The following is an 11,776-nucleotide window of genomic DNA, read 5'->3' as shown; positions in this document are numbered from 1 at the left end:
ATTTCAAAATCAAAATTATATTTTTTATATTAAAATTGTGATTAATAATTTAATATAAAGTTACAATTTCATTTTTGGTTACAAATATATATATGAAGGTAAAATGACGTCTCACTTATTATTTTTTCTTTTGTAATTTTGTCAACTCTTTTTTTGAAAAAAATATTAATAAAAATATAATTTTTTTGTTACAAATATGTGATTCCAAACGAACAAGAAAAAACGAAAATACATTCGTATTTTCTCTCTTTTTTTATCTTGTTAATTTTTATTTAGAAATTAAAATTTTATTAATCACGTAACAAAAAAAAAATAAATTACAATAAAACAAGGTGACAAGTCCAAACTTAAAGAATCTAACATAACAGAGATTCTTCTCCGAAGTTGATATGATTTCTAGTAGGACATCACCGATCTTTATTCATAAAATGACTCAACCTTGTTTATTTTGTAATAATTTTGACATAAAAACAGGTGATCCAAATGAACGGGAAGTTCTTTATATTATTAATTATTCGTTTAGACTCAAGATAGAAGAAGAATCGAAGAGCGAAGGCCGCGGAGGGACGGGAACTATGGAAACTCCCTCGAGCATCTGAGTGACTCTTCTCATGGATGGCCTTAGTGATGGATCTTCTTGGATGCACCAGATTGCCACCATCGCCATCCTTTCCACATTCGTCATGTCATTCTTTGCGTCCTCATCGTTTTCCACTAGCCTTTGGGTATTCTTTTTTCTGTAGCATTCATAGGCCCAATCGACCAACGCCTCCTCTTCTTCACTCATGGAAAATCTGACACTCGACTTGCAGCAAATTATTTCCAGTAGCATGACTCCGAAGCTATAAACGTCTACTTTCACCGTAATGGATGCCTTTCTAAACCATTCGGGTGCAAAGTATCCAACCGTGCCTCTGATGTTTGTCCGTGTAGCTCGGCTTTGTTCTGTCAGCAAAAGTTTCGCCAATCCGAAGTCGGAAATCTTAGGTGCGAAGGACTCATCCAAGAGGACGTTTTGAGGCTTGACGTCGCAATGAATTATCTGAGTGCTGCATTCTTCGTGTAGGTAAGTCAGACCTCTGGCAATACCAAGAGCAATCTGCACTCTTTGGTTCCAATGAGGCCTTGATATTCCAAACAGAAAGCTAGCCAAAGAGCCGTTGCTCATGTATTCGTACACCAAAAGGCGGGAGACTCCCGCATCGCAATATCCTAGGAGATTGACCAAGTTTTTATGGTGGGTTTGCCCGATCACTCTTACTTCGGTTTTAAATTCCTTCTCACCGTCCTGTACGGATTTGTCGAGCCTCTTGACAGCTATATGTTTACTAGAATTTAACGGGAGAACGCCTTTATACACCGTCCCAAAGGATCCTCGGCCTAATTCCAGCTTGAATCCCCTAGTCGCCTGCTCGAGTTCTTTGTATGTGAACTTTTTTATTCCAAATGATGTTGAATCTGTCTGAAAATTTAGCACCTTCTTCCGGTATGATAAGTAGGCGAGAACTGACGAAACCAGCAGCAGAACGAGATTCAGGAACGCTGAACTGCCGAGCAAAAATGATCCGATGAGAATTATACTCGACTTATCTTTGCTTTTAGAACACAAGCTGGCCACGTTCCCTCGCGGGACCTTAATCAGCGCCATCCTGTCTACATCTAGCGACTGTTTTCCGTTGGAAAGAGGGAATTTTTTCTTCCAACACCTATTCCCATGGTAGATAGCGGCTGCGCAATAGCAATCATAGAGGCAAAATTCTTTACATTTTTCCTTGTCTACATCCAAACCAGTCTGAAGCTCGTAATCATTCAAGGGCCAATCAGTGTTATTCAGCTCCTTAAACTCGATCAAATCGACGTTCAACTCCCATCCGTTTTCTTGACAACTTGGCAGCTGAAAGTTCGGCTTACAGCCTCGTTGCATAAGCAGAGGATCCAAAGGAGAGTATCCTTCTGGACAACGACAAGTTGGCTTTCCATCCAAATTCACACAGTAGCTATTGTATCCACAAGCCCCACTGTCCAAGGGAGCCACAACTGCGGAGCAAATATCTTCTGGAATTCTCTGGACGACACGCCAACTCGAGATGCAGCTTCTCCTATCAGCAACATAGTTTTCTCTGGGATGATCATATTGCCTAAACACGCCATCCTCATCAATCCTAGCCATGTAGTAACAGTCTTGTTTTGAGCCCAGAACCATTTTGGTCACATTGTACACTGTTTTATTATCCTGTTCTATGTGAATATAACCAGCCTCATCATAAATAAGCACAGAGCTGGAGACAGGCCTCGAGGTTACTGTCCCACTTTCCCAATAAGCACCACTCTTATATCTTGTGGGCAAGAAAATAGTGTGGAGCACAAGATTTCCATCGCTCTGCATCTCTAGCTGAAATCTCCCTTCAGTATAATTCGTCTCGGATAAACGAGAAGTAAGTGTCCCTCCCACGCTCAGCCTCTGACCAGGTAAGATCGTATCAGTAGGAAATTTGAAGCTTTCCCATAGGTAATTCGAATCTTCGCTTCTCAGCGCAAAATTTCCTGAATCGAGCATGGCACCACAACTAGCTTTCTCATCACTGGCACGCCATATCTCGTTGCCCTGTTGATCATGGAGAATTAGGTGGCCTTCATTGGAAAGCTGGACTTGTGAACCAACTTGAACTGGATGCTCGTTTTCGGACCAAACTATGGTTTGTTCCGGTATCTTGTTGAACCAAATGGCTAAAAAGAACAGATCTTTGTAACTAGAAGAAGCACTCGAGAGGAGCCGAAATCCAAAGGCGAATTCAGCAGAAGGTGAGGGCCAGCTATGGTTGGTGCTTCCTGCTGACAAAGCAGCGCCTAAGTTTACATTACATTCAGACTGGCCTGCTCCAAGATCGGCTAAGAGAAGAGACACTAACACCAACAAGATTGAACGAAATCTTGTAGTTCCATATTCCATTTCTGGAGCTGCAGGTTTTCCCAAGGAAAGAATAATCAAACTTACAAGTTATGTGCCACTATCCTTTGACTGAAGAGGCATTACACAAATATCGAGTCTTCTCAATCATATTTACATCATGCTCATGGATCAAGGTCTCGTCTCCAATTTCTAATAAAAAAATAATTACAAGTTATCTTAAAAAAATACGAAGTTATGTTTATTTTTATCTCAAACGTAAACCATAATTATATATTTTTTTAATGCTGCCATTGGTCATGTGATATCTGCAAGCTATATTTATCTTTGAACATGAAAGCTGTATTTGTTATTGTATTCTTGTAAGTAAACCGAAGACTTTGACTTTGTGCGTGTCGACCGTTGACTGCTGGTTGACCAAGAGGCATGTCCATTTCACCTTAATTACAAATCAAATTCTTGGCCCATCCTAAACGTAAACAAAACATTGATATCCCGGCATCTTATAATTCAACAAATCTGAATTATGACTTGGTTCTCAACTAACAAAGAAAAAAAGGCACTTTTCCTTCCCAAACAATTATTTCGATTGTACCAGATATGCAGTGGCGGAGCCAGAAATATGATTCTGTCCGAAACTACAATCTCCTTTAAAAATTAGTGTCATGCAAGTCACGTTTTCTTTCAGATATTATAGTGAGTCATGAGTTCTAGCATCTCAATAAGCATATTTTTATACTTCTTGGGGGTAGTGAGAATATTGAGTTAAATATGCACGAGTGAAATAAATACTGAGATACATCGTCAAATCTTAACGAGTAAATGAGACAACACCAACAGTAACATACATCATTCCTTGAACTCATGAGCGTTACAACCCCATCTATCACACCAACAATAACATATATCATTCTTCGAACTCATGAGCGTTACAACCTGATCTATCAACACTCAAGTAAGTTTAGTCACTCATGTCTCGCGTCGCTTAATATAAGGCAATACACTAATGAAATAAAGTCGCGACTTGATTAACAACTATAGTTTTTGACATAATAATATTCATTTGACAGTAACATAAAATTGTTATTAATATGGTTTTTTTTCTTTCTAGTATTGATTATCGATCTTCAAACAATAATGAAATTCCAAAACAAGTAATATTATATTTTAATGGATTACGTTTTTTCGTATATTCTTTTATTTTCATTTTTTAAAGTTGCTAATATTAAAAACTTTACTAATTGTAACTGTATTTTGGTTCAAAGGTTTTAAATTTCCCTCCCTAAACCCACCGTGGACGCACTCGCGTAGTCCGATGGAAACGACCGAGTCACGATCATATTTGGCCACCGCCACCGAGGGCCTAATCGGACCTGAATCCCCCGTTTTGCTTTCCGTCTCCGAACCGAGCTCTGGAGAGGAGATCATGTCCGAGACCCCTGACCACCTCACATTTGGTAGCTTTTCTGTTCTGTATGATCCGCAGTCAACAGATTCAGAATCAAATGCCTTGTTACGAGTTGAATCCAGGAACGAAAAATCGCAGTCTGGTGTCATGCATCTGTATGGCTTGATTCAAAGAAAGCAGGCAGTGGAACTGAATAAGATTGAAGAAGATGCAAGGAGGATCGAGATGTCAACCGGCCATTTTCGGGTTAGATTGGTTGGGAAAAAAAGTTTATGCAAGAATGTGGAGACCCTCGTCAGCCAAATCAAATCAGCTTCAAGATAGATTTCAAATTAACTGAAGTCTAAAGAACTACAAGAATTTGATTATTGATTATGTATTCTTCAAGCAAACAGAGACAAAGCTGTTTGATTAGTTATTATTCACAAATTCTAGGAATTAACTGTATTCTTCAAGCAATTGACTCGTTATCCTTGGTTCAATTCGATGAGTAAAAATTATTTAGGCACACAAACAATTGGCTTAATTGGTGTATTTTAGCCAAATATAGAATAGACTTGTTAATAATTTTTACTCATCAATCAATCATCCAAAATGAAATTTTATAATATATATATGACAAAAACTTGTGTGAGACGGTCTCACGGGTCGTATTTGTGAGACGGATATCTTATTTGGGTCACTCATGAAAAAATATTACTTTTTATGCTAAGAGTATTACTTTTTATTGTGAATATGGATAGGGTTGATCCATCTCACAGATTATGATATGTGAGACGGTCTCATATAAGCACGTGTTGTATTAGTATGTTTGGCTTTTATTGCTTTAGTCGGTCTATTTTGAAATAAAAGTGGTTTTCTAAATTTTGATTCAATCATAATTTGAGAAGTACTTTTTTTTCACCCTAATTATCGAATGAAATTTTTATATTTGTTTTTTTTATCGGTCTATTTTGTTCGAAGATAAATTTGAAGTAATCCTCGAATTACTTCTCCCGTGCATGGTAACTCGGTAACAAATCAAACTTCGTATTTCTCTCGACGACTTAAAAAAGAGCACCTGATTCTTTGTACCAAAAGATAGGCAGTGAGTTCAACACTAAGCGTATATTGAGTAATTTGTCAAAGATAAAGTTACTTGGGAAATTTTGAGACCAGAAATCTAACTTTATGAATAAGAAAAATGAGGGAACCAATCTGACCAAAAGCAAATCCATGCATCTTTGTAATATTTATGTCTCCGTGTAATGAAAGGTGTTCCGACTAGCCTTTTAAGGATCAAGAAACTCAGAAGATAAGATGATAAACATGCATACTGCGGTCTGTTTCCGATCGAATGCGATTACAAACAAGATACAAAAACTACAAAAAAAAATGAAGCTAAACCCAGATTTCACTCATTTGTCAACTATTAAAAACTTCACCAGAATATTTCACTTTCGAAAAAGAATCTAAAAGGGGTCTCCACTCCATAGATGCAAATCCTGCAGGATATTTTTGATTTGTGCCCATAATATTGCTCTATTGAAGTCATTTGCTCCAAAGAGTGAATTAAGGCCTCTATATAAGTTTGATATATATGCTAGTGGCCTAGTGCAAAACAACCATTCTGATATGCTAGTGCAAAACAACTATTCTGTTGCAGAATTACCAGTACAAGCTAGGTACTTCAATTAGTCATGCAAGAATCTGATATTTACGATAAACCTTGACAATTTACATGGTAAAAATATGGCATCCGATTCTTCAGAGCCCGTATTAAAAGATCGGTAGCAATTTAAAGAGATAAAAGCTAATGAGCCAGAGGATCACAGCCTTCATCGAAGTGATATGCCATCAAAAACATCCATTTTCAACTCCTGATAAGAAAGAAATAGAATCCTCATTCTGCCTATAATGATAGTTACAATATGTGTACCCGATTTTGGAATTCAAATAACATGAAAGCAGGGACCTGAATGAAAGAATAATGGGATAATGAAAAGTAAGGTGAAACTTCATACCATTAAAGGACCCACTACCTGTATAGTGGGTATAAAGTTCGTGTTCAGAATAAAGACTTTAATTTATAACCAGTTAACCATATTAGTTAGTCTCTATAAAACTAGGTGCTTATACTTAGTTCCATCAGAAGATTTTCTACACAAAATGTCTTAAAACTTCCTTGAGTTATATCCACCTCGGTATATAAAACTCACCTGATAGTTGATCATTTCACTTTGCAAACAGTGAAGATGGAGATAATTTGGTCACCAAGTACTTCAGACAACCAATTCTATGAATGTCAAAGAACCTTTGACAGTTGGTAATAACCAAAGCAGAGTTTTTTCACAGGCAAGCAAAGATTTGAGAGCAGAGTAAGCTAGTAGCATGACTGAAATGAAGGGAAACCCCTTGAGCTGTATGAGGAAACATAGAAAATATATAAGAACTGAGAGTTTGGATATTTCAGAGGCTACCTCGAAGCAACCTCCGAGAGGGAAGCGTGCGTTCCTATGTGGAGTCAGCTACAAGAACCAGAAATACGAGCTCCGGGGAGCCACACAGGACCTGAAAAACATGAAAAGTTTACTAGTTGAGCAATTCAAATTTCCCACTGATTCCATCCTCATTCTTGCAGGTAATGCTGTTCTTTACCCAGGAATAAGCATATTCATACAGCAAACGCACTTTTAAATGAACGTTTTTTGGTAATACACAAATAATTCTGAGGAACAGTAAATATTATTGAAAAATGTTGATAGATGTGGAGAATGACAATCTACACAAGGAAACTAAGCATGTATTTACCTTGGAAGTTGCAGCATAAAGTTGATTGATTTTGCTTCAGTGAACTCAGTTACACAGGGGTTTCGGTTCTCCATTAGATTAGGTTTCTTCTCTTGAAACTAAGCCAATAATGAAACAAATTTTACAGAAGATGAGTCCCACTGTTCTCCAACAAGGAAGAATATTGAAATGGCCTTCAAGTGGCTGATGAGGGGCATTCAACATGGGGACTCTTTGGTATTCTACTTCTCGGGGCACGGCTTACGACAACGTGATCTCCATGGTGATGAGATTGATGGGTTTGATGAAACAATATGCCCTCTCGACTTTAAAACTAAAGGAATGATTCTCGATAACTACATCAACGACACAATCGTTAAACCACTGATATCAGGTGTCACACTTCATGCTATTGTTGATTCTTGTCACAGTGGAACTGTTCTTGACTTACCACATGCTTACGATATACACAAGTAAGTACTTTCTCAAATTCCAGGCTCCGTTTTTGAATAAATCAATGCATTGAAGAGATGCAAAATGATAAAATGTTTGAGTGAGAGATAGAAAAGCGACAGACTTGCCAAAGATTTATTGGATTCTTTTAGCATTGATTCAATTCATTTCTAGTTACCCATGAATATTTATCAGGAGCAAATGGGAGGTAGGCCATCATCCATCGGTTGATGGTAAGGGTACAATGGGTGGAAGGGCTATTTGCTTTAGTGCCTGCGAGGATCACCAACTAGCTGCAGACACATCAGTTGAGGATTTTCCCACTTATCTCTCCCTTTCTTGTCGTTTGTAGGAGTGAATAGGCATAAAACATTTCATAAATTTCAAGCATAAGCAGAAGATAATGATAAAGAATTAGTCTGGTGTAGAAAGTAAGAAACTTCTCTTGCAGGCCCTCTCATCAGAAAAAGAAATGTCAGGTGCCATGACATCCACATTTATAAAAGCAATAAAAGAAGCAGTCACAAAGAACAAAAAAATAACCTATCAAGAGATACTTGATTCTATGAACAAGTCCCTCAAACAACCTGATAAAACTGGAGGGCTCGGAGCTAGAATACGGAGAGTTTTCGAACGGAAGATCTCGCAGGTTCTTTCTATATCCTTTATAAACATGCAGCTTTAGCAATTTACGTAGGCAACAAATTTGAGGCAATACGAAGTCAGCTTTGGAATTTGAAGTATAGACATAGGTATCCAGATTGGATAAAATTGTGAACTTTCGAGTGGAACATAATCGGGGCCGCTCCAAATTGGAAACTTTCATATGATTAACTTATAATTTACTTACACAACATCAGAGTAAACTCAAAATACGCCAAAGTTTTCATAGTGATCTTTGCACTTACTCTGAAAAGGACTAAGTTGAGAAAACTTTTCAGGATCCATTGTTATCATCATCTGAAGTGTTTGACACCAACACAGAGTTCAAGATCTAATAATGCAGAGTTCGCTGAAACATTGTAATGGCCAGTAGAGGAAGGCCGGTGGAGGTCCTTGGTCCCTCTTCTCTAACTCTAGGACCTCTAAGGTATCAATAAATTATGTTTTTGTATTTCAGTGATATGAAAAGAACCAAAAGAAATATAATGATTTTAAGCAGGTCTAAGACAATTTTAATTGCCAGAATGGGATTTAACCCATGTGATCCTTTAAGTTGCACGATGAGTATAAAGAAAATCAACATCAGCTTCATCGTAATTAAGTAAGATTAATGGTCGGGCAATGGCTTGAGTTTGGGGGCTCAATATTGTATAATTATTCTTAATAAATTGTAATGCAGTTAGATTTCATGAGAGATGCCTTATTACAGTGGCTAATTGCCATATTCTACAGAAGTTCCTATGATGACCATCGGGGAATATAAATTAAAGAATAAAGAAAATACTAGGATTATACAACAATGAATAAATATAAAAATAATTACAATGTGGATACATCGTTAAGGAGAACTCCAGAAGAGATACTTGGTTTGATGGGATGAACTGGGAACAGGATTAGCAACAAGAAATGACTTTAAATGCTTTGCGAATTGCTTAGGTTTCTCAATGTTCACAGCATGTCCTGCGTTCTTTATTATTACCAACCTCGCTTTCTCTCCTATGTGCCTGCAAATTATCGAACAAACTAATTAAAATATTAGGCATTTGATGTGTTATTTCAAAATCTCTGCTGCAAAACTATATTATATCGATTTTTTCAAAGCCCTTATGGGTGCATATAGAAATCCAATGGAAGTATGACACAAACTTCTTAATAATTTTAATTTATCTATTTTTTTGTAAAACCATATCTTATTATTTGTCAGCGTATTGAAAACCGAATACAATACATATTACAAAAGATTGGTCACGTAGCAGAATGTGTTTGGCTTACATTTGTAGACGGTGTGACAATTCAACTGGAAAGATCTTGTCTTGCTCTCCCCATATAATCAATGTGGGCTGCACAATCTTAGGAATATTAGAAAGCTGCCTCTCTTTGATCAAAGCTTGGATCAGTTCCTTCTTCTGTTTCACATGATCTGTACAGAAAACCTGAACAAAAATCATAAACTTCAAAATTTTGCATGTTTCCACTTCTAAAATTGATTGACAAGTGCATGCAAATGAATGTCACGAGGGGAATTTAATGTTTTTTTTAGTTATATGTAACACTCAACGGTATTCATACATGCACACACAGTTTCATTTATATTTTCTTCATGATGCGTGCACTTGTTAAAGCAACTCACTATCTGAGAAAAAATTAAGGTAACACACAAATATCGACAAGATTATATTATATCAACTAAACCGTTTTGATGCAAGTATGAGATTCAACATGTCTACATCATTCTGTGTTTCACTCCAGTTCTACAAAAAATGGAAGTTAAATAATAGTAATCCTTCATCATATCATCCTCGTCATGTCATCCCATGAGTGTGCCTTTAAGGAAGTTAAAAATAAATCAAAAGTGGGAACTCACATCAATGTAATCTGAGAGGAAGCAAGAGGGGACCCCTTTCGCAGGCCTAACAAAAGCAAACTTCATCAACTCCCTCAACTTCTCCGGCGACTGCGGCATCAAAATACTCGCTACCTCATCCAAATCCGACACCTCAAACAGCCCATCTCTCAGATCCTTCTCCTCCAAACAAACCCCCGTGCAGCAGAGCACCACCTTCTCAACCGCCTCCGGGAACTGAGCCGCCATGCTGTACCCCACAAACCCGCCGTAACTAATCCCCACCAAGCTCATCTTCTCCACCCCGTATGCCGCCATCAACCGCATCACGCACTGCGCCTGGAACACCTCGCTCCGTTCCGGCCGCGTCGTGGTAGAGTCACCGAAGAAGAGGAGGTCCGGCACGTAGATGTTGAAACGCGGCATCAGGTGGCGGAGTATATCGCCGTACTGCCACATGGCATTGGCGCCGAAGCCATGCACCAAAAGGAGATTGGGTTTCGATTTCTTGTGGGATTTGGGGACCCAGCAATGCATGATGGTCCCTTCCTCGAGATCCGTTTTCAAGGAACGGAGGCCGGAATATGAGAAAAAGCTTCTGTATAACCAATCCGCTGAACCCGTGAAGCTCAAACATCTCGCCATTGTTATCCTATCCACAAATATTCAGGAGTAAACCAGTTATGAATCAAGAAGGTTTCATCAATCTCCTTGAACATGTAGAGGGCTACAACATCATCTTGAATACGGTATATTTGTTCATATGGGTCGATTTGAATGCGCAAAACATGATTAACAGCGAATGGAGATCATATTGAAGCTTGGAAGAATTGTCAACGGCAGAAGGTTTCTTCGGAGGAGAAACCGATTTGTTTATGGTTCCTTCTCAAGAATGACTATGATTTTGTGGGCGATACGATACAGAGTTGAATATATTCGCGTAGATTTCGGTTTCTCCGAGGTAAATGGCTTATGATTCGCAGGTCTAGTATTAAAATATATATATAAAATATATATATATATATATATATATAACGCTAAATCTCCTTGGTTTTTTGAAATATTTTGCCACTAGTTTAATCAATTCCAGTTAAATTGGTATATGTTCAAATAATTTCTGAGTCGAACCCATAAATTATTTTGTTATGTAGTTAATAAGCTTTAGCATTTTATTATTATATTTTATTTATATATTAAATAAATATATTTTGATAACCATGTCTCTCAGACTATGGTCGTGGAACATAATATGCAAATATTATTAGGATGATACGCAATTTTCAGATGATCACTGTCCCAGAATTGCCCAAAATCAAGCATGCTTAACTTTGGAATTTTTAAATGATGAACTCCCGAAAAAAGATGCACCTTGATGATATGAATAATACTTATTAAATCTTTTAAGCTCTCGTCAACTGCACAATCTCATATCAGAACAAATTTGAAATCTCTTTCATTTTGATGTGAAATCAATTTATTTATGTTCTCTTGGGAAAAAAACATCTAGGAGCATATCATTGCTCGTGTAACATCATGACACCAACGATCACTCTATGTCTTCTTTGGCCCCGAATGTCACAGTACGATATACTATATGTATTTTTCAATATGATATGATATATCAACCCTAAATAAAATCAATAGCCACATAACGTGTAAAACTTCAAATTATAGTTTAGTATATACAATCTTATTTCTTTTTCTACAATATGTTTTAATCGTGTTTCTCTTA

General features: G+C 37.4%; 3 protein-coding genes across 3 annotated transcripts; 1 reads left to right on the top strand and 2 right to left on the bottom strand.

The window, feature by feature from the left end:
• Positions 1 to 327: 327 nt before the first annotated feature.
• LOC140815293 (G-type lectin S-receptor-like serine/threonine-protein kinase LECRK3) lies at positions 328 to 3,188 on the bottom strand. Its single transcript, XM_073174420.1, has one exon. The coding sequence runs from the start codon at positions 2,948 to 2,950 to the stop codon at positions 512 to 514; it is 2,439 nt and encodes an 812-aa protein (XP_073030521.1). The 5' UTR covers positions 2,951 to 3,188; the 3' UTR covers positions 328 to 511.
• Positions 3,189 to 6,407: 3,219 nt separating this feature from the next.
• Positions 6,408 to 8,747, top strand: LOC140814528 (metacaspase-1-like). Its single transcript, XM_073173545.1, has 5 exons — positions 6,408 to 6,936; positions 7,234 to 7,558; positions 7,734 to 7,845; positions 7,990 to 8,187; positions 8,480 to 8,747. Exons 1-5 carry the CDS (start codon positions 6,687 to 6,689, stop codon positions 8,534 to 8,536), a joined length of 942 nt encoding a protein of 313 aa, XP_073029646.1. The 5' UTR covers positions 6,408 to 6,686; the 3' UTR covers positions 8,537 to 8,747.
• Positions 8,474 to 11,030, bottom strand: LOC140814527 (uncharacterized). The gene is made up of 3 exons (XM_073173544.1): positions 10,066 to 11,030; positions 9,474 to 9,634; positions 8,474 to 9,205 (listed from the first exon to the last, which is right to left on the bottom strand). Exons 1-3 carry the CDS (start codon positions 10,687 to 10,689, stop codon positions 9,040 to 9,042), a joined length of 951 nt encoding a protein of 316 aa, XP_073029645.1. The 5' UTR covers positions 10,690 to 11,030; the 3' UTR covers positions 8,474 to 9,039.
• Positions 11,031 to 11,776: the final 746 nt, after the last annotated feature.

This window comes from Primulina eburnea, chromosome 15 (assembly GCF_022965805.1).
Source record: "Primulina eburnea isolate SZY01 chromosome 15, ASM2296580v1, whole genome shotgun sequence".
NCBI lineage: Eukaryota > Viridiplantae > Streptophyta > Magnoliopsida > Lamiales > Gesneriaceae > Primulina > Primulina eburnea.
Note: the sequence above shows the minus strand (reverse complement) of the source record. Positions and strands in the feature narration are given on the sequence as shown.